The sequence below is a fragment of the Meles meles genome, chromosome 7 (assembly GCF_922984935.1).
Source record: "Meles meles chromosome 7, mMelMel3.1 paternal haplotype, whole genome shotgun sequence".
NCBI classification, from domain to species: Eukaryota; Metazoa; Chordata; class Mammalia; order Carnivora; family Mustelidae; genus Meles; species Meles meles.
Genome location: NC_060072.1, coordinates 41906840 through 41929844, shown reverse-complemented (window position 1 = coordinate 41929844; position 23005 = coordinate 41906840). Strand labels below are relative to the sequence as shown.

Below are 23005 nucleotides of genomic sequence, written 5' to 3'. Positions count from 1 at the left end.
ATGACCTGAGCTGAAGGCAGAGGCTTTAACCCACTGAGCCACCCAGGTGCCCCATCCTTTCAGGTTTTATTGCTAAGCAAGATTTGTTAGGCAGGACCAGAGCAGTGTTCAGTTTGGGTTAATAATTCCCCATTGTTAGGGCAAGCAAGACCTGTGTGCTCCATCTAAAGCCCCATGAGTCGTGTTTCCCCATCTCACCGGTGGGAGTAAACAGGCACTGTTCCCAGCTCCATTTGAGCACCAGACTTTGTTCTAAGTCTTTGTGTTGGTTTTTTGTCTGGTCTTGGATAGTTACATGCACGCACTATCCCCACTCAGCTGAAGACTTGCAAAGGCAGGGGGGCGGGGGGCAAGGGGCAGGAGTTGGGTTGTAGTTTGCATATTTGTGGAGTTTTCTGTGCAGCTCTCTCCAGTCCCTTGAACTCTGTTGCCTTGGTCCCTCTGGACCCAGCTCAGTCAACTCAGAATGCCTTCCAGCCTTGCCTGTGTTCTCCCTCTTTGCACTTAAGCTACAGCCTTGCCTGTGTTCTCCCTCTTTGCACTTAAGCTACAGCCTGGAAACTCCCAAAGCAGTTAGCTATGCTAATCCCAAGACTGATCTCATTCTCCCCTGTTGGGAAAGTTGCCTGTTGTCCAGTGCCTAAAACACCCCCCGCTTTTTTTTTAAATGTAACTTGTGGTTTTTGTTGTTTCAAGTGAGAGGGTAAATCTGGCCCCTGTTGTTTTCACTTTGCTTTAAGTAGAAGTCTGAGTTAATAAGTTTTTTAAGTTTTTTTATACTATTTTATTGTATGCTGCTGCCAGTGTATATAAAACAATTACCTTTATGAAATAGAAATTTATGAGAATTCAGAGAGGTAGATGTTAAGGACTGACAAAAGTAAAAGTTTATATAGTATGGCACGTGTTACAGGGATAAGCTTTTGTACAGGCTTCAAATTTAGTTCTCCTTTGAATATTCACTGGTTCATGAAAAGTGGTCTAGAAAACCATCCAAAGATTCATTTTACTACAAAAAGGAACAGACTTTCTGGGGTCTGAATGGATTCGTACTTGAAGATACACCAGTTAGCAGGGGGTCGTGTTGAGCATTCTGCAGACAGAATTGTTTCAAATCTGCAGCTGCCTGGGAAACCTTCATGCGGTTGAGCCCGGCTTCCAGCTGGAGCTGTTGAACCACTTTCTTCATAGCGGCAACGCTGGAGGAACCAGACATGGCGCTCTCAGGAGTGGGGCAGATTTTCGTGCGTGCGTGGATCTCTAAGTTTTTGTTTTAATTTCTAATAGGGAAAATAATGGCAGATTTAATTGGTTATAATCAAAAGCTCCTTGGGGTCCTCAATAATTTAAGCATATAAAGGTATCCTGAGATTAGTAAGTTTGAGTACCAGTGGTCCAGACCATTTCCCAGTGCTTAAGATATTAGTGGTTCCTTGGATAACTAATTTGATATAAGGCTCTCAAGTTAAAGCCTCAGCCACAGGCTCCCAAAGCTTTCAATATTGCTAGTGTGTGACATATACATGTATGTAAATATACATATGTGTGTGTGTGTCTATCGGTATGTACTGATAGCAATAGTGTGTGTGTATGTATTGATATGGACTGATAGCAATACTTGCTAAATTTAACTGATCTTGAAGACTTTTTGGAACTAGAGTTGCCAGCAGTCCTCCTCAAATATACCAAACCAGCACAAGGAGTTAAAAAAACATCCCAGTGGGTCATTTAAAAAAAATTAAAGTATGTATTTCCATACAGCACTTTAATATCCCATTTGGATTACTTTAGGGCTACTCTCTTGACTTACATCCATATGTTGAAAGTGATTCCTCCCAGAACAGTCTACCCAGAGCCAATTCCCTTTTCTGCCCCTGGAACCACTGGGAACTAATTTTACAGTGTTGGAGGTGTTTTGTCATAGCTCCCACTTCAAGAATAATTTTGAGTGGATGTCTCAATTGCTTATTGGGTAGAAATCTCAAATTACTAAGCACCAGCATTTAGAGTGTTTTCCTCTCGGGTATCTATGCATATCTCCAATTTCAGAAACTTGGTAGGAAAATGTTGGTTCTGTGTGGGTAAGTTTTATATGTTTTGGTTGTCTATAGCTACCCCATCAACCACTCAAAAATTTAGTGTTTGGTCAGCAATAGGAATAGTGTACTTTGTTCCACTTGGTGTCAGCTGGGATGGTTCAAAAACTGGAAACTGGAATAACCTGAAGGCTTGCTTATTCATGTCAGCTGATACTGGCTGATGGGAGAGATCTCCGCCAGTTATGGCTGTAATATCTACATGTAGCCTCTTCATGTGGTTTGGGCTTCCTCAAAACATGGTGGCTCAGTTCCAAGAGTAAGCATCTGAAGGGAAAGAGGCAGGCAAAAGCTGTACTGTCTTTTCTAACCTAGTGTTGTCCATTACAGTGCTAGTTAAAAATGAGTCACTAGGGTTGGCAATGACATCTTGGCGATGTCCAAGAGGTTTTAAAACTACCACAGAGAATTAGAAGTTACTCCATAACTCTTTTTCAATTCAGCCTATCTCCATTTATTGCTGATTAACTTCCCCAGAGGCCTTCCCCTCTGCCACAGTGGAACTTGCCTTATAAGACATAAATGAGGTGCTCAAGGTGCATGCTCAAGATTGACTTCTTCCCACTAAGCTTCTGTTTATGTTTTTGATGTCCTACAGAGCACACCCCCCTGTAGCTTTTCAAAATAAGCAATATAATGTGTTAAAATAGGCTTTGGGAAAAGATTCAAATGTACCCATTGATCATGTTGGTCCAGTTTTACCAATACACATTTACAGACCAATTTTCACACCACACCCCTGAAAAATAAAAGGTTGGACAGAGCTTTGATAAAGAACTAAAAGTTTCTGGGGAAATAATGAAAATATTCTGTGTATACTTAATGTTCCTTTTCTATCTGAGCCAGCTAAATGTGCAGGATAATGCACTATTCAACTTATGCAGGATTGAAATGTTTGAGAAAAGCACTTCAGTTTCCAGTATTTAGTAAGTCTGATCTATCGGATCAGAGTGGAGTCTAAAAAAAGTCATACCAAGCCTCCGAGTCTAAAGTCCACAGGTTGCTGTTTGTAACAATCTTTTTTTTTTTTTTTTTTGACAGACAGAGATGACGAGTAGGCAGAGAGGCAGGCAGAGAGAGAGGTGGAAGCAGGCTCCCTGCCGAGCATGGAGCCCGATGTGCGGCTCGATCCCAGGACCCTGGGATCATGACCCGAGCTGAAGGCAGAGGCTTTAACCCACTGAGCCACCCAGGCGCCCGTTTGTAACAATCTTTAGATTTAGATGCATCAGAAGAATTCTCAGTCTTTTGTTTAACAGTGTGCTCACTACCCTGGGTCATTGTGCCTTTCTGAGGAGCTTGTTAGAAGGGCTTCTACAGCCCTCCACTTCTAGAGAGTCTGTTTCTGTAGGGTCCGGGAGTCTGCCTTTTAATACTCCCAGGTAATTCTAATGCAGATTGTCTAGGAACCATGCTTGAAGAGAGGAGTAACCACCAGCCAAAGTGGGGAGGGCAGACAGGTAGGTGGGAGATGCTGCTGAATGCCGTCTCTGCAGAGCTAGAACCCGCTGCCTTGCAACACTCACTCTTGAGGCACACTTGCCAGGTTAAAAGAGATCTTTTCCAGCAGCCGTGTTGTAGACATTAGCCTCATTAAGTCAACTGTGTAATGGGGTGGACTCTCTTTAACCACTAGTGTGCAGGCAAGGACCTAAAATCACTTTCCACTATCTGAAATCATAGCAGCTTCTACAAAAGGTTACCTGAGAGACACTGAACAACCAAATCAAGCTGAAGTTTTATTTAAAATGTAAAAGAAACAATTCTTGACAATGCTAATGAATAAAGCAGAAGGATACAGTGCTCTCTTCCTACTAGTCAGCCAGCCTGTCCATGTACAGGACAACAGAGAGTACTTAGGTGCTGACATAATCTCACAGTAGTTTAGTGTTAGATGATCTGTGCCTAAATGATGTCGGAATTCTCAGTGTGTGATCTCGGTTCTGGGTTTACACCTTCACTGAGCATGAACAAGGGCTCCTGCTCCTTGGCCATATCCAAATCCCTTGGGCCCGAAGTTCTTTGCATAGCATCCTATGAAAGAAAAGGGAGAATTAGTGGAAAACCATTACGCTTTGCCAGCATTGCTTTAAGACCCATGAAAGGACAGATCCTTACAAATTAAAAAAAAGTTTGGCATGCCCAAAAGAGTTCATTTAAGATCTAAAATGAGCGATGTAGAGGTGCCTGGGTAGCTTAGTCGGTTAAGCAGCTGCCTTCGGCTCAGGTCATGATCTTGGTCCTGAGATCAAGCCCCACGTCAGGCTCCCTGCCCAGTGGGGAGTCTGTTTCTCCCTCTCCCTCTGCTGCTCCCCTTGCTTGTGCCCTCTCGCTCATGCTCCCTCTCAAATGAATAAAATCTTTAAAATAAAATAAAATAAAATAATGAGCGATGTAGTAAGTATCTTACCGCTAGCTAAAAGGCAGGTCCAAACATTCTGAGCACAGTACTCAGCTCATGGTTCCACTTGAGTTATAAGCATAAAAATCAGGCTGGGCAAGTGACATACTTGTCTATTACCTTCATATATTCATATGCTTTGCTGAATATGTAAATTTGAAAGAAGACTCTTTATAGTGCGTTTTTTTCCATCCTGTTTGTTGGAGAATTTGAAATGACCAGAACTTTATCATCTCCAGCTGTTCTGTGGTTCTCTGTTCCTTGTAAGCATCTCTAGAGCCACTGGCAATCCCACCCTTCCGCACTGTCACAGGTTTTGTTTTTGTTTTTTAATGCTGGTGACATTTCCTGAACCAATAACCGGTGTAGGATATTCAGATGGACAGTAGTAACTGAAATTAATTTTACCTTTACAATAGATTTCACCTTCTTTCTCAGTCAGAGTTGTGGATTCAAGACTCTTGCCACACTTGGCACACCGGAAACAGTTTTTGTGCCAGGGCTGGAAGAGACAACCGAGTAAGTGTGAGAGGTTGGTTTCTTACAGTAGTTTAGATGCTGCAGCAAGTGGCTCGCAAAGGTCAAGCCAGCGGAAGCCCCTGATTGCTGTGGTTCAACTCCAACAAAAAGCCTGGAACGGGGGGCCTCCCCGGACCTCCATTCTTGGTCACCTGCAAAAGGTCTGGGTTCAGTCTTCATTCACAGAAGACATGGGCTGTGTCCCCAAGAGTGGTCCCAGACCTTGCCACGAGCACAGCCTGCTCCTTCACATACTCCCTCTTTGATGGCTGAGAACAGCTTCAGCTCCAAAAGGTGACGTGGTTAAGTAACTGTCTCAAATGCACACAACAAACAAGACTGTGTCCTGACACTGCTTTCCCACTACTTGGAATAACTGCAGAGTCCAGGTTTGTTAGCTGTCTGCCTTTTTAGTTAACCTTCAGGAGCACCCCTTATGAAAACAAGTTTCTTTCCAACACAGATGTGCTCTATCAAGTAAGCGCATCACTTCAAATAGTTAACGACTCAGATGGAAAGCTAAGAAAAATGAATCCAAGGCATATACTTACTTATATAAAAGACAGAGCACCTGAAGGGGATGGGAAGGGGAAAAGGGAGAAAGGGAGCGGAGACATCTTGAGCTGTCTTGAGCTAACAACTCAAGACAGAACTTTACCTTTCCAGCTCCAATGATCTTCTCAGCAGCATACACGGAATCCCCACATCTGGAACACTTCTCAGCACCTCCGTATTTCTGAGCAAATTTAGAAGTGTTTGGATTTGTTGTAGGCCTGTGAGGTTGAGCACTTGTAGAAAGGGGGAAAAAATTAGTCAAGATTTACCGAAGGCCCCTGCTAAGCCCACAAGGCAGGTGCAGCCAGAAGCTGGGACTTCACTGCTAAACTGTCCCACAGCCAGCAGCCTTCACTGAATTGACAGCAAAGAAAGGAGGACTGAATTGGCACTTCAACCTACTTATGGGCCCATTACAGCCCCCAAAAGACGAGTCCCCAAATTTACATCTGAGTCTAAACTAAGAATTTATTGAATCCCCAGTGCTTGCCTGTCCACTAAACAATAATGCTTTGCTTCATAAAAACCTACAGTGGGCTATTTTTACCCCATATTCATATTACTCTTCATACTACCACTGGAATCACAGCTAGTTTTTTTTGTTTTGTTTTGTTTTGTTTTGACTTTATCAGAGTTTGAAAAATCACTGTTAACCTAACCAGTTAAAAGTTTCTGCAAACAGGTCAGTAGACTTAGGTAGCTAGTTTGTTTTGTTTTGTTTTGTTTTACTTTATCAGAGTTTGAAAAATCACTGTTAACCTAACCAGTTAAAAGTTTCTGCAAACAGGTCAGTAGACTTAGGTAGCTAGTTTGTTTTGTTTTGTTTTGTTTTACTTTATCAGAGTTTGAAAAATCACTGTTAATCTAACCAGTTACAAGTTTCTGCAAACAGGTCGTAGACTTAGGTAGTCATTTAAAAAGTTAAGCATGATTTACAGATTAATTTCCTAGTATATCTTAAGTAGGGGAAAGTGTGAACAAACTGCTTTCTTCATGGAAAAATATGTCAGAAAGTTTGCCTATATACTGTATGTTTACTTTTTCTCTGGATAGTTATTTTTGTCACTTGTTTACAGTCACTGGGTATACTTTCTTCCTCGCTTTCTGTAATGATTTCCCCCTTCAGTATGTTGGTATAGCTACTCTGCAGAACACTGTTGTGGGCTCTGAGATTTAAAGACCCCCTCAAGTCTCACACATCAGTTGAGCAGGTAAGAGGACAACAACAGCTCAGCAAATGATGCAAGCGGCCCATTTTTCCTACTGGAAAAACAGCTGTTTCTTTTTTCTTCCTGACTATAGTTTAAGTTACATACATATTTAAAATAAAATGTTAATTTAGAGATACTGCCTTTTCATCAAACAATCTATTCAAACTCTTCACCTGTTTATCTTCCATTTGATCATCTCCACTGTATCCATGTTTGGGCCATCTCACGGTTTGCTACCCTTCCAGTGAGGGTTTCACACACAGCATTTTTAAAATCCTGTTGGCTATGGCCACTGGAAATTTTATTTTGAGCAGCAAATACCAGTGCATTACTGACACACAGTATTGGTATTTCTAATTGTCACTAATATATGCACATCTTTAAAAAAAAAAATCTCTACAACCTACTGTATATATAGTTCCTTTTAAGAGTGATCTTTAAAGGTGTATTCACAGTGATATCCAACATTTGGGGTTAAGAGTTTCCCTGGAAAAATTTCCAGCACATTCTGTTAATAAGAACTTAATGGAGATCTTCTCCTCTCTCCCTGCTAATGACATCACAGGGTGTGGATAACTTAACCTCATGACAAATGAAGAAGTCGGGGCTCAGAGAGATAGTAAATTGGTGAGTCTGAACTGAAAAAAAGCAGTTGTGCCTCAACGAAATGTTCCTGCCCACACAGCGCTGTCTCCCCAGGAGATCCTGTGAAGATATATGGTCCCCATACGTTATCATTACCATGTCCCACAGGCTGCTCCAGACCACAGTTGCTCCCAGAATTCAGTCACTGAGAGAGGCTTCTGGAAAAGAAGTCTCTACATCTGGTCCTAATATGTGGCCAGCTAAGATGGGGAAAAGGCAAGGGCCCAGATCGACAGCCAGCAGAGAGGGCTTGTCAATTACTGGAGAATGTGGAGAAGCAGGAGGAGGTCAAGAGGAGGGTCCACTGGTCTTTGTGACTTTAAAACTATGGCCACAATCACTGACTGACTTTTGGGATTATGGATGAATTTGGTTTCGTTTGGGGAAAGGGATATAGATGTATGTGTTTTCAAAGATTTGAAATAAAATCTTAAATAAAAATTAACAAACTGGAGAAGAGCAGAACAAGAACAATGAACTTCAACGAAGACCAAGGTAAGCTGGGTTCCCACAAGTGCTGGCACGCAGTGTTCAATGAGTCAGCCCTTGTACAGCTGGTGCACAACAAGGCACCATGGCTCCGAAACAGTGTGGAAAAAACCCAAAGAACAGATAGGTAGGCCTCAGTGCAGTAGAAGGAGCACAGGTGTGGAAGCCAAATGGACATGGAGTCAAATCCTGGCTATGTCACTTACCTGTGGGACCTGAGCCTTCTGTCCTGTCTATAATAAAACACAAAGTATCTAAACTCAGAGTTACTGTAAGGATTATATAAGATGAACATAAATGTTCAGCAGACAATAGACACAAATTATTTCAGGCACAGCATAATAACACTGTGTTTAAGATTTTAAGATTGGGTGTTACACTGGGTTGATTTCCAGGCTCTATGATTAACTAGCAATGTGACCATAGGCATGTCACTTAATTTTCATTGTCTAAGTTGGTTAAGATGGGAAACACTATCTTGTTGGGTTGTGAGGATTATATGTGGTAACACGTTAATACTGCATAGTGGCCAGCTCCCAGAGCATGATTCATGGTCTTGTCCAACAAAAGGCTATTTTATTGGAGTATTACCCAGGTTTGCTCTCTTCAGTATAAAATGGATGTGAAAAATACGAAGTTCAAATGATGGAATTATAGGGCCAAAATAGGAATTAAGAGGAAATTCCAAATGAAAAAACTATGCAGCCTGAACATGAAATACTAAGTGAAGTTGAGCAGAGTTACACCTTGCTGTTTTGGTACTGGGAGCTTTTAAAACTTAATACTGATCTCTCAATCAAAAACAGGAAATAATTTCCATTTTTAAGTAAGAATTTATAGGAAAAAAATAATTGCTTGGTGAACTATTCTTACATGGAAGGAGTGACTGAGGACTTTTCACTGACTGCTTAATTGCACCTGAGAAATGCATCTTGTGATTCAGATACATTTCTGTATCATTTGATTTCATGACATCTGGTCTCCAGAAATACTGTGAGATGGAAGTAAATACAAACCATGTGCTTTTGAGAACATGACTCCTTGATACACGGGAGGCGGCTACAAAATCAGACCTGGAATCACTGGAATAATCAATGAGAATTTTGCTAGGTCCCAAACTGTCCATTTCAAGCTTAAAGAACAGTCATTTGTTTATACTAGAAAACTGGAATAATTTTTTGTGCTTATTTTAAGCTAAACATCTGTTCTGTCCCAGGCTCCTGTTCACCAAGCAACATCAATTGTTATGACTCCTTTCTGAAGGTAAGAAACAGGGTCCTAACTTACCTCTCTGGCTTGATGCCCAGCCTCTCACCGCGGTCCATGTTGAGCGTGCCAGCACCCTGGCCGTAACCGTAGCCTTTGGGCCCGTATTTCTTTCCGTAGCAGGATTTGCAGTAGATCTCCTCATCGTGAATTGCCACTGTTGTGCTATCTAAATTCTTCCTGCAAACCACTGAGGGGGCATAAGTTAGACCTTTAGAACCATGCCAGAGATGCCTTTTTCCTTAGAACAACAGTGGCCCTGACACGTGGTCTACAAATGGTAATTAAAGGTATAGGCTCTCTCACATTCCTTTTCTCCGGCAGTTTTCCAAACACCAGGGATGGCATCTGGACTGGGTCAGCTACAGCTGAGGACCATTTGCCTTTCTCCATGGATGGGACCTTTGTTTCAGAAACATATCAAAACTTTTTAACATCCTGAAGCCTCAAACTTTTCTACAGGCTTGGCCTCTCTGGCAGGAGGGAGAGAAGTTTCAGAGATGGCTATAATTACATGAACAAAGGGAACACAACACTTTGCTCTCAACCCTCAACACACAGTCTTTTCCCACCTCTTCCTCCTAGTATTGCAAAATCACAACCTGACAAAGAACAAAAGGGTGGCTGAGTGCCTTGTGGGAGTTGGCTCTGCAGCCCTCCTCCCCCAAAGAGCACCCCCCCACCATAAAAACGAATTAAATCCAGAATGGTTGTTTTCATCATGAGTCTAGATGGGAAAAAGTATTACTGTTTCATCTTGCCACCAGCTTCTCCAGCAGCGATGAGTATGTCTGAAAATCATAAAGTGGTCTGAAGTCTGCATTTGTGTTTCCCTTCTGTCCCCAAGGAGAATGCATTCTTTCTTGATGGGTTTCTTGCCACAAGACATTTCCACGTATCCCACTTCATAAAACTGCCAAATGTCATCATGTTTTACCCAGACATTATTTCACTTTCTAAAACTTCACTAAAGCTTGAGAAAAAAGGAAACTGTGAGGGAACTTGCTGGTAGCACAGCTGGGCAGCTGGAGATCCAAGATTAGTGGACAAGGGGATTGGTTCCCTCCTGTTTCAAAGGGTGGTGGGGGGGCGTAGGGAATGCAAGGAGGAAGGACAGAAAGACGGCAGGGAGAGGCGACTAGCTGGCTGGCATAAAGCAGTGAAAATTACAACGTTTCTGTTAAGACTGCCGTCTTTTCAGAATTGACATCATCTACTCTGGAACCTTGCTTGTTGAGGTTCAGGCACTGAGATACATTTGCTGGAAGACACCATTCACCCAAAACCATACATTGCTGAAGAACAAACACCCTTAACAGAATACACAGAAATACAAAACAGTTTCAAAGACCATGTATCTCTTAACCAAAGCAAGTTCACAGAAACTACTGCCTTCCTATCCTTCCTTCTGTCCTCATCTCTCTCCTCTGCAGTCAAATTCTTCTAGGTTTACACACTGTTCTGATTTATATTCATAAGAGGCTTTAGTCAGCAGAGACCACACTCGGAAGTAGTAGTAAAACCGCCAGTAAAGACGCTGCTATTAAGTAAACAGTGACTTTGTTACAGTAGAGACACTATACGGCTTAAAGTAGATGAAACTAAGAACAGTTTCTAAAAGTATCTGTATTTCTTCCTTGTTCACATACTCTTGGTTTCAAACCTGTTGAAAAATAGATTCCTTAAAAAAGAAAAGTAACTTCTAAGAGAAAAAATACTTAAAGCAGACCTGAGATGTGGTATCTATTATGGGGGTGTACACAGTAAATATAGGTTATATTTTTATTCTTTGTAACCACGACTTTCTGTTGTCTGTGTCTAGTTGCCCGCAGAACAGCTACATTATAAAAAGGTCCCAACGCGCTGAACGCTGGTGCCTCGAGGGAAAAGGACAACTAACCCCACCTTCTATGTGCCATTTCTAGCAATAATTCTCATTGAGCAGGACTACAGATGTGTCTGCACGTACGGGTGGGTTCATGTTAACAAATCCCCCATCAAGGAAAACTGTGTCCTTTGGGTCAGAAGATGATGGCTAACAAAGCTTTCTGCAGCGGCTTCCCTCCTGCTTTGCAGCTGACAGCTTAGCAGTCACAAGAAGGGGTGTGCAGGGCGAGGGGGTCCCGTGTCTCATCCTGTCTCTCTCAGTGTCCCCGAGGTACTGTCTTAAGAGAGAACAGGCGTGTGCTTCATGCCATACTTCCTGTTCTACCAGACACTGATAGTTTTCCAGCCAGAAACAGTATTAATCTATTTTGATGGGATTTTCATATCCTACGTTCCTTTCCCTCAATTAGGGTGTCAGTAACCAGAAATGACTTTGAATTTTCACTAGCAGAGAAGATGGGTTTTCACTTCTAGACACTGGATTTCGACGAATCGTGTGCCAAGAAGACAGCCAGGGGCTTTCAAAGAGAAGGGGCCCCGCCGCGAGGAGAAAGCTGGGGTGGACGAGGAGCCACCCACTCTCTCCGAAATCAGAGCCCAGCCCTTACCATGTGCCAGAAACGGGGCCCCGCACCAGATGATGAACAACAATGAGCTCCCCGCTGAGCAGGGGAGACCGCAGGGAGAACAAGGAAAATACGGTAAGGGCTCAGTGGAGGGTAAGAGCAGTAGGGACACAGCAAGGCCATGTGTGGTGGGTCACCCCAGCCATCCTTGCCGCCATGCTGAGCCCTCATGCTGTCCAGGACCGAGCAAACCCCACTGACACTTCTAAGATAATCGTCGTTAACATCATCACAATGTCTCTCCTTAAATAGTAAATGGAGGCTTTTTAGGACATGTGGGTCCCGTCAAGAGGTCGAGCACCGGGAGCTACTTACTGCACAGAAAGCAGCAGCGGTGGAAGCTTCTCCCGTCGCACTGCACCTCTTCCGCGTGGTACACGGTCCTCCCACAGGCCCCGCACTTGTTGCCACCTCCCCAGACGGGCATCCTGAAAGAAAGGAGGATGGGTGAGAATGTCCCCACACCCCACGAGGTGTCTGACAAGCTCCCCGGGGGGAACCGCTCTAACCACATCTTGAGAGGCCCGTGTTCACCCCAAATCACCTCCTCTAATCGCAGCTCTTTCATTAGCAAACTCCGGCCTGTGGGGCACAAGCTGTTTTCCTGCAGGACAAAGGAGGGGCATTCAGAACGTTACAGGTTGCCGGGTACAACCCAGACAAGGCCACCAGAGTCCCAGGAATTAAGAAGGACGGTGGGAGTGGGACGGCCCTCTTCTTAGTGATGGGTTCTGAAGACTCCGCTGAAGAGCACACACTTGGGAGAGGTTCTCGTTACACATCTAATTCCTTGTAACACCACCAGATTCTTAACATGCACCAAACACAAGCTGTGACACTTTGGAGAGAGAAGACAGTGCTGAGTCGCTGTGCGAGAACGAGTTCTGTATTTGTCCGCTGGAGTTATGCAGAATTACGGCATCGATAATTGGGTTTGTGACTTTACAACAGTATGCGTGGAGCCTTGCTGTAACCACAACAAACAGCCCTCCAGATGGCTAGGACTTGAGTTTCTCTGCTTCACTCCAGCCAACCAGGGGTTGTTTGCTCCTCTTTGATAGGCCTGTTGGTCCATGCAGAATACACTACCGAGTTCCCTCCCGGGCAAAGGGAACCGTCTGCCAAGTGCATCTGAGCACCATGGCCTGCCTTTGTGGGAGAGCTCCAGGTCTGAATCCTGCTATCTTGCTAGGATGTGGGGCTAGTGTGCCCTAATCTCCCTCCTCAATAAACCAGCCCACCTGGCCGCTGTTTAAAATGCCCACTTGGACAAGACCAGCACAGTCAGCTGCCCCTGCGCTACAGAAAGTTGTCCTTCAAGGGTGGTGTGTTTTGTCTGCCCTGCCCTGGGTGGTGTCTAAACACAGAGTGAAGAATTCCTTTCTTCTGCACCATCATTTCCAGGCTTCCCTTCTGTCAGTGGTATTTGCAGCCCTTGATGGTGAAGTGTCCTTGGATGAGACGCATGCCTCTCTAGGAAACAGCTGGATGAGAAACAGAGACCTCCTTCCTAACTCTGCCAGGGCTGGCTAAATAAGGGAAGAGGAGGGCTGCAACGTAATCCACGGAGGAATCTTCAGTTCTTAAAAAGGAAGGTGGTAAATTCCCATCCTCCTGCCTATCTTACAGTGTGTAAATGATCCAGAACCCAGTGACTCCCTGAACACCGAGACGAGCCCTTTCCACCAGCAGGTTGTAAAGAATCAGTCATTGTGTCGGCCACATTTCTGATCATACGGTGTTCTCTTGACCCTCCTGTGGTCACAGCTTCCCCCAGGTTTTCTCCAGAGAAGCAACCATCTCTTTTTTGGTCCATGCACTTTAAAGAAGTATTTACTAAAACGTGGTCTCCTGGCGGTGGTCCACCATGCCTGGTGGCAAGTCAAGATGAAACTCAGGTGACAATTTAGAACCTTAAAACAGTTTTATGCCCCAACAATAAAAGCATGATCAGTGCACTCATCTTGTTCAACAGCAGAGAATCAACCCGTACTTGGAAATTAAAACAAAACAAAGAACGGTCCTCTACCAGACAGTTTGAGAAACACTGGTTAAAGGGTACTGACTCTGCCCTCAACTCCAGGGCTGGGCATGTGACTCGGTCATGGCAATTAGGTCACTGCGGCCCCTACCCCCCATCACAGTGACTGATGTGGGAATGGGCACGCAGGTCAGTGAAAATTAAACCCCCGGGCATGGAGCTGCAGCGGCCATCTCGCCATTGCAACAAAAGAACCTAAGAATGAAGGCAGCACAGAAGAAAAAAGATGGAGAGACTGGGTTTAGACACTTTTCGGCTGTGTCTCGTCTTATCCTGGGTACTATGTGAGCCAATACATTGCCTCTTCCAGTCGTTCAGAGACAGAGCTCCTGTTCCTTGAAACCAACACATACAAAGAGACCTGACAGATAGGACTAGTTATCACTAACCTGCTGGCCTCGGCTTGCAAAAGCCCACTTGCTTATTCAGACAGGACACAGGTAACTGCAAGGGTCCACCAACATCACCAGCTACTGTGAAGGCATCCATAGAGGATCAACTGCTAGCAACAATGGAGTAAATCTGCAAGCTTTCCTTTAGTAGTTGCATAAATCAGTTACTCCCTTCCCCGGAGAGAGGTGCTCCATTGTTTAACTCCACAGTGAAATTTGAGCCTGACTGTCTCCGCCACAAAGCCCTGGCTCCCATGGCCTTCTGGCTTGAGTCTGGAGTGCAGTTAGAGCACTGACTTTGCCCCATGGCTCCACAGTTACAAGAGTCCTGGAATGCTCATAGAGGCCGCAGACGTCTGCTGTAAGTACCCTCGTGATTCCAGAGGAAACCTAAAACCAAATCCAGGCCCCCAGATAATGACCTTACAATTCCTTAAAATTGGATCCCAAGCATCAACAACCCAGCTGGCTTGAAATACTTTGTGACCGTCAAGGCATTTCTTGTATCAGAAAGTGTACTATTTAATATCAATGTGGATTTTACATTTCACACCTATTTACTCTGGTGCTGTCACCAGGAAGGAACCAGATTTCCATCAAGACTAATGCTCTCTTGGGTCATCTTTGAATAGCATTTAAAAGCACATTTTTCAAAAACAAACTCATCACTTTATGTTATTCTCTATCAAACAGCAGTTTGGGTTTTTAAAAAGAGAAGATCTTTCCTTTATGTAATTCACAGTTACTTCAATTCACTTCTTATAAGTCAAGTCTGATTTCTACTGTCCATGCCACACCAGCGAAATGAGTCACTTTTCAGGAAATACCCATCAAAATGCTACAACACTCAGCCTTCTATGTTAAAAGCCTTTTCCCCTCCTGGGTGGGGACCACATCTCTGTCTTCCCCATACCATCTCCCAGAGCAGTTGGCACATATCAAAATACCTTCTGTTGTTTTTAAAGAATTCCTCCTTTTCAACCTGTCTGTACAATTCCCAGTCCAATCTTAACGCTGATCAAGGCAAGGTAGCACTGGCTGTCTTCTCTTTGTCACATTTTTGGATTCTAAGTAAAATTTCCAAGTCATTAACATTTTTAAAAGTTCCATCCAATTTCAAGGCTTTCCTAAGGATTTCTGCATAAATAGAGCATCCTCAAAAAGCTTCAGCTGGAGTTATGCTTTATTTTTTATGCTGGATACTGAGTAGCTGGGTGTCCCTTACAGTATTCTCTATTTTGTATATCTGAAATATTTCAGAATGGAAAAAAGGGAGGGAGGGAGACTGATTGGTTGGTTTGGGTAGGTATGGGTTAATATCTCTGTTAAAATGACTGTGCAACCTTGGGCTTAGTTTTCTCATCTGTAAAACAGGGAAAGGTAGTTCTCTCCACCCAGCGGAGATATTGTGAAGATAAAAGAAGGTGAGCAAATGTTTTGGCAGACATGAAGTAACTGTGAGCTTGAAAATGGGGGGCGGGGGGTGTCATACTGTCCATCCTGCTATAAGCACTCCAGTACAGAAACCCACTACAGAAGGGCAACAGCTCAGAGCCACAAACAGGGTAAAGAAAAAACTTAGATGATTAGTCACTCCTATACCTTCTTTGGGGACATAAAAACACATTGCAAATACAGTAACAGTTCCATTTGTGGGGCCTAAGAAATGAAGTTCAAATTTACACTTTGAGGGTGAACCCCAATGGACTTTTCCTGAATTTGGCAGGAAGAAGAGTGATGATCTTCCATTTCTGTCACTTGGCATGGCTGTGCGTAGAAAAGAATTCTAAAGCTTCGTGGTTCCTACAAGCCTTTGGCGGCACTACTCCACAACAGCTGACATTAATCACAGCAAACTGGATTTGCACTGAGCAATCTGGGCTGCATGCCTTTCCCTGATCCTATGCCTTCATTTACAGAATGGTGAGAGGAGAAATGAAATCTCACTTTACACATAGTGCGTGAAAGAGGCCAAACACAGGCTTATTCTCTGTTTCTCCGTCTGTTCTGTTTTTCAATGTCTGAAAGAGTTCTAACACTAGGATTTATCCACTGTGTTAGATTAAAAAGCTTGGTTTACATCTGAACACCTATATCCAATTTCTCTTTGCTGCTTTCCCCCAGGCAAAGACACCACCCAAAATTTCATAAGACTTACCCCGGGAGAAAATTACTGTCGTCCAAATCTGAGTCACCTTGTGGTAAAGTTACCTCATCCTCTAGATAACCAACAAGAGCCACACAACGGCCACATGCATCATTCTCACACCACCTGTTCTGCATTTAGCCTCTTATTTTAGAATCTGTCTTGAATCCACCAGTCTAGAGTCTACATGTCGCCACTTGCAGTGTTTCTGCTCTGATATTAGAGGTTTGGAGTGAATTTGTCTCTAAACCCGGATTCTAAATACTTCCAGAAGCTCTGACATTTTATTACTACATACAGGGTTTTGTTATTACCCTAGAATCTGGCTAGAATCCAATTTCTCGAAAGGGAGATTTACTAAAACCAGTTTCACCTTGAGACACACCCTGAGGGATCCACTAGTGAAAGAATATATAAATTAATTGCATTATCCCGAATTACAATGATTTTTAATAGAGTTTGAGAGTGGTAGTTAATTGGAAATTAAGCTTTACTCAATGCCTATTCTAAAAATGTTTCCTTCTACTTAACCAAACTATCCGGTTAATCCACTTCCCTTATCTAAGTGAGTACTACTGAACTAAGGATAGACTTCATGTCTCAGTGATCAGCTCATGTTCCATCTGGCTCCTACCAAAGCCCCATCTTCAAGACAACTCAGCCTAAGGGTGAATTAAGAGCATGGATGTTGGAGTCAACAAAGTCTCATTTCCTTCATATATAAGATGAGAATAATGTGCTTTCCTACAGAATTATTAAAATAAAGAGATGAGAACATGCTTATAGGAGGCACTCAATGTATGATGATATACTCAGTATACTCAAGGTAAAATGATTTGTTATCAATCCTTATCTCCCACTCATCTCCTATAGCCACTCCCTCATGATACCCCTGATCCCTCCCCATCAGGTGAACTGACTTTCTGTCCTCCCTCATCCGGCTAAATCCTAACTTCTTTTCTGTATCACAAGTAATTCTTCTAGGATAGGGGCAGCTAATAAACAATGTACAATGCTTTCCCGTAAGAAGATTTCATTGAGTGTATTCATCCAGCATTTCATATCCTGGGTTAGAACTGAGGCTGAAATGGTTGGTTATAAGGAAGGGGGCCTGTTCCTCAGGGAGTTCTGCTTTCGTGGTAGAACCATGGAAACCAATAATGGCGCTACCACAGAACCTGTGACACAGAGGTACAGAGAAAGGGATTCGGAACATCTGCATGGTCTACTCGTATAGCGATGGCAGAAACCATTTCATTTTGTAGATTTACTGATAGTGGGCTCCCGGAACTGTGTTTGAAAAGACTCTGAAGTTCCATCAAGATTCTGCATCGAAGATGGCTGTGATTACACATGTCTGCTACAGGAACTGCGATGCGCGTGCCAGCTTTAACAACTTCCTGGTGTTAAGAGAAAGAGTGTGGAACTTAGATACAAGGTTGAAACTCAGTCAGCAGCTCTGTTATCTTGGCCAAATTCCTTAACCTCAACTTCCTCCACTGTACCTTGGAAAGGGATGACAACTCTCTCTCATCGAGTGGTTGGAGGATTTAGTAAGATAATGTTTGTGAAGTACCTGGCTGAGAGCCTGTACTCCACAAATAGCGGCTTTCTTTGCCGTCAGCAGCAGGGTGGGGCCTGAATCTGGCTACAGAAGTTCAGGTGTTAGGTGACCTGCTGAGGTCACTGACCTCCAAACACACCAATCTGGGCTTCAGAACCACAAGCTGTCCCCCAAACTCCCGAATCTGACAGAAGGGTTGAGACCATCTCAGATCACCCGAGAATGATCAATCCTTGAGTTACCGAATTACCTGTACCCAGGAATGCTTTCTTCTCTGACCAGTCTTCATGGCTCCAACTACCAGTAAGAAAGTGTCTTCTATGGGCCTGTCTCACACCGGAACTGCTACTCTCAGCAAAAAAGCTCTCTACCAGTCCTCTCTGCTGCCCAAAGTCTATCCTCACTACAGAGGAATCCCTCTTTCTTGCCAGTAAGTTCTCCTGTGTTCACCTCAGCCTCACCATTAAGTACTAATTCTACATCCTGTTTCCAGTTTTGTCTTCAACCTGAGGTACAGCAAAATCTTTGACACAGATTTGGATACTACCTGCCAAATCACATATTGCAATTAGAATGCAACTAGGCTATAAATTTGGTCACCATAACCCCAGCATCTGCCACAGCAATCTACAATCTGTGCAAACTGCAAGATACTTAATTATTCAAATAATATAATGTTTGTGCGATTTTTACAGGGAGTCAGACCAGGGTTTATATGCCAAGACTACTGCTTCTTTGCCAAATGATGTGACACTGGTTATTTGCTCTACTAGTTTTCTCATTTTAAAAATGGAGATAATGCTTACTTATTTCATAAACCAATTCTGAGATTAAACAATGTATGGAAAGCATTCAGAATAGTGCTTGCCACGTGGTAGGTAATAATAATTACAAGTACTTATATATAAAGTTTATTATATATGTTACTTATATGAAATAGTTTACTTCTTGTAACTTATTTAACCTTCATAATGACAAAGAGAGACATTATTATTATACCCATTTTATGGGTGGAGAAGCCGAGGTATAGAGACATCAAGTGGCTCATAACTATGACACCAAAACAAAATTACCAGTTCAATTTAAAAATCAGTACCAATAAAATTCAAATAAGCTGTAGAGTTTGTTTCACTGATGTTTTGCTAAAAGTAAACCACTGTTGGCAACACAAATACAGTTCTGACTTCTCTGGTTTTGGCGCAGGTTCTTTTAAACTGGGCATTTCTTGTACTATGTGAGGATTCGAGTCTCCCTTCACTTTTCTCTTTCAGAAGTACTGTGAAGCCACCAACAAACCTTTCTTCTAGGGAGCTGGGAAGCTATGTAGCCGTAACGTATTTATTACATGGCATCTGGCCTCTTTTTATTAGTGAAGGACAATTAGTATTACCACTGGCACAACAAGACAGTAAACAAAAAAGCAAGGACCCTGATATCCTCTGCAAATGATTCACAACGTTACTTCTATTGGTTCTTCCCCTTGACTTACACCAGAACTAAAAAAAAAATTTTTTTTTAAGATTTTATTTATTTATTTGACAGAGATCACAAGTTGGCAGAGAGGAAGGCAGAGAGAGAAGAGGAAGCTGGCTCCCCAGTGAGCAGAGAGCCCGATATGGGGCTCGATCCCAGGACCCTGGGACCATGACCTGAGCCGAAGGCAGAGGCTTTAACCCGCTGAGCCACCCAGGCGCCCCCAGAACTAAAAATTTTTAACAATCAGAACTTGTGCCAGCTTCCTCCACAATCTAGTCTGAGAAAACTCCAACTCAGGGTTCTTCAAGTGGGACCACAGTTTCCTTGAAATACTGGGGACTGGTGAACTTGGTACCACGGACTTTATTTTATGCACTTAAAAACATTTTGGAAGAAGCCTCTGCCTTTGGCTCCAGTCATGGTCCCAGGAAGCGGGGAGCCTGCTTCCTCCTCTGTCTTTGCCTGCCTCTCTGCCTACTTGTGACCTCTGTCTGTCAAATCAATAAAATCTTTAACAAAACAAAACAAAAAACACAACATTTTGGAAGAGGGTTCAGACGTTTCACCAAATGGCCAGAAGGTTCCTGTTAAGAATCACCATTCTGGGGCGCCTGGGTGGCTCAGTGGGTTAAGCAGCTGCCTTTGGCTCAGGTCATGATCTCAGGGTTCTGGGATGAGTCCCGCATCAGGCTCTCTGCTCAGCTTCTCTGTCTACTTGTGATCTCTCTCTGTCAAATAACTAAATTAAAAAAAAAAAAAATCACCATTCTGAAGAATCAAGGCCCCAAGGGAGTCTAGAGATCCCCACCCAAAAGAACTCCAGGGATGCCATGAAAATACCAGCCCAGCACAGGACACAGTGCCTGGAGGGAACCTGTGAGTATCCCCTCCAGGCAAGACCAGTAGATACTGTTCAGTTGGCTTTCACCGACAACCACTTCCCCATATATTCAACAAAGTTCACAAGAGGGTCTAATGACAAGGAATCTTTCCCTGGCTGAGCTGGGCTTTGTTCAAGGATTAAGATCAACATGCCTTATGACAACCCTCGTGTATATGCTATTACGTCCATTTTACAAGCTGGAATTAACAGGTTAGAGAGTAAAGCTACTTGCCCAAGGTCATCAAACCAATGGGAGCTGGAGCTGCAAGAGACTTGGGGGACAGGTCAGTCCTGCCCTTTTCACCAGGCCATGACCCCTCCCCCGCTAGGAGGCTTGCTCTCCCAGCTCATTTTATTTACCTCATCCTTGGCAGAGAAGAAAACTTAAAGGCCCACATCTCCATGGCCATTTAGTGGCAATGTTGAGGCTGAAGCTAAGCTTCTACAGCTCATTCATTTATTTCCGTTCCCTCTATGCTATGCCAACATTATTGCTGTTTTAGTATAAAATACAATTTCCTACAAATCCAAGTTATTTGGCAATTTCATCAGACCTTTAATGAATACTGCTTTCATCACAGTATTTAGCATATCAGTATTTGTATCAATCAATATTTGAATACATTTCGAGGAATTCATTAAAAATTTATGATCAAAACCTTAGATCAAATCTGCTAATGTTATCTACTGCCTGAGTCAAATGAAATATTTGTACCCCACAACTGCAGTCTTAACTCCTTCCTTTCTTCATTCAATTAACCAATACTGGCTCTGGTCCAGCTGTGTTTAAGGCACCCAGGCCAAGTACCGTGACTCTCAAAGGACTGATGAGATGCAGATCCTGCCTCTCGTATTTCCACTCTAAATGAGTGAAGAAAACTAGAATCCAGAGTAGAAAAAACACTGAGAAATATTGATCAAGTACCAGCTGCAGTCAACCTGAGAGAACAATGACAAGATATAGTGAGGAAAGACCAGGGTGGACTTCATAAAATCAGTTATGCTTTGGTACGCAGTTTTGAAATTATGTGATTCATTTCAGGAATCCATCACCCACCTCTTTCCTGAAAAATCTGAGTCAAATAATAGCCAAATTTGTGGTTGTCCTATTTGAATTCTTGGCATTTCATAAGTAGATCTTTAAAGCAGGTTAATTAGGAGCGCCTGGGTGGCTCAGTGGATTAAGCAGCTGCCTTCGGCTCAGGTCATGATCTCAGGGTCCTCGGATCGAGCCCCGCATCGGGCTCTCCGCTCAGCGGGGAGCCTGCTTCCTCCTCTCTCTCTGCCTGCCTCTCTGCCTACCTGTGATCTCTGTCTGTCAAATAAATAAATTAAAAATCTTTTAAAAAAAAAATTAAAACAGGTTAATTAGGAAAGGACCAAAGAGACCAATTTTACTGCCTGAGTTAAAAAAAAAAAACAAAAACCTACTACCCCAAATTAAAAGATTTTCTATATTGAAAGCACATGTAAAGTGAAAATGTGCTTGTCTGCTGCCTGCAAATAAACCAAGTTAAACATTTTGGGTAACTACTTAAACAAATATCCTTAACAAACGTCCGGGCTTGGGGAAGTGGGAGGAAGGTTGAGTGTCTCCCGGCTTAGATACCCCCTCCCCCAAGGGGCTGCCTACGTGGAGCTTTGGAACTCAGGATGTGACTTTCAGGACCTGTTGCTGAATTTCACAACCAAGCAATATGGCTTTCCTGTTTGTACCTGAATTGTAGAAAGTTCCAGAAAAAGCTGGCAGTGATCGACCTGACGTTTCACTGCTGTTCTTAAACATTTAAATTTCAGTGCTTGGTGGGCAGAGACCACCAAACAATGGGAATGCCAGAAGCTCTGTAACGCAGCAGAAGGCGGCTTCTGGACTCGCGGTCTGTGGAAGCCCCCACCACCTCATTCCCAGGACTCCCAAACAGCCCCTGGTAAGGTCGCCTTCTGCGCAGCACACTTCGGGCAGAGGAGACCCCGAGACTCGGATCCCGCCCTCCCCTTCATGGAAAGAGAACCGGCGGCTGGAGGAGGCTGCCCAAAGCTACTAAAGGACGCGAAACTCTCGGTCCCGCCTCTCTCCCAGAGAAACCCGTCTGGAGCAACCCGTAGGAAGGTCACGCACTATTATTCATCTGCCCTAAGGGCCCGGGATCCGAGGACAGGGAGGGGACGGCTGCGGGGAGTGGGGCAGGTGTGCGGAGGGGTTCTGGGGGAACCCGGACGCAGGGGTGAAGAGACTGGAGGAGGGGGGACAAGGGGAGCCCCGGAGGGGGATGTCAGAGGAGATGGGGGACCGCCGGCAGGACGTCCTGAGGACCCCGGGAGACTCTGTAACCTCCCTCCCCCCGGGTAAGTGGAGGCGCCCCCACCGCCACTACTCACTTGAGTCGGAGACAGACCACGCACCGCCAGCGGAAACCGCAGACCCAAGCCGAGAGCAGCGCGGGGCAGTCGGCAACAGCAGCAAAGAGAGCGCCCGCACCTTTTAAAGACTCCCTGGTGGGCGTGGCCTGTGGGTCCCGCCCCCGCCCCGCCCCGCCCCGCCCGGCGGATTCCAGGACCCGCTCAGGAGGGCTGGGGGCTTCTAGCGTGGGGGATGCTCGCGGCTTAGCTTCGGGCTGGAGACCGGGAGACAAAGGGCAGAATCCCGCCTCTTCCTGCTGTTTCCCGCCCGCTTGGCATCTTCCCAGGTCCCGGGACCCTCCCGCCAGCCCTATTCCCTCTCCCTCCCCACGGGACCCGGCAGTTTCCAGAAGTGATTAGCAGCTGGGAAAGGAGGTTGCCTTAACCTAGAGAGATGCCGTGAGACTG

At 44.2% G+C, this 23005-nt stretch overlaps 2 protein-coding genes and 1 pseudogene across 2 annotated transcripts; all 3 read right to left on the bottom strand.

Moving 5' to 3' along the window:
- Positions 1–786: 786 nt before the first annotated feature.
- LOC123947166 (guanine nucleotide-binding protein G(I)/G(S)/G(O) subunit gamma-5-like) lies at positions 787–1236 on the bottom strand. The gene has a single exon (XM_046013189.1). It carries the CDS (start codon positions 1214–1216, stop codon positions 1010–1012), a length of 207 nt encoding a protein of 68 aa, XP_045869145.1. The 5' UTR covers positions 1217–1236; the 3' UTR covers positions 787–1009.
- A 2586-nt stretch (positions 1237–3822) lies between these two features.
- On the bottom strand, positions 3823–22717 carry CSRP2 (cysteine and glycine rich protein 2). Its single transcript, XM_046012878.1, has 6 exons — positions 22577–22717; positions 12011–12123; positions 9204–9372; positions 5675–5804; positions 4906–4999; positions 3823–4130 (listed from the first exon to the last, which is right to left on the bottom strand). The coding sequence occupies exons 2-6, from the start codon at positions 12120–12122 to the stop codon at positions 4054–4056; spliced, it is 582 nt and encodes a 193-aa protein (XP_045868834.1). The 5' UTR covers position 12123; positions 22577–22717; the 3' UTR covers positions 3823–4053.
- LOC123946324 overlaps positions 22332–23005 on the bottom strand; it is a 39631-nt pseudogene continuing 38957 nt past the window's right edge.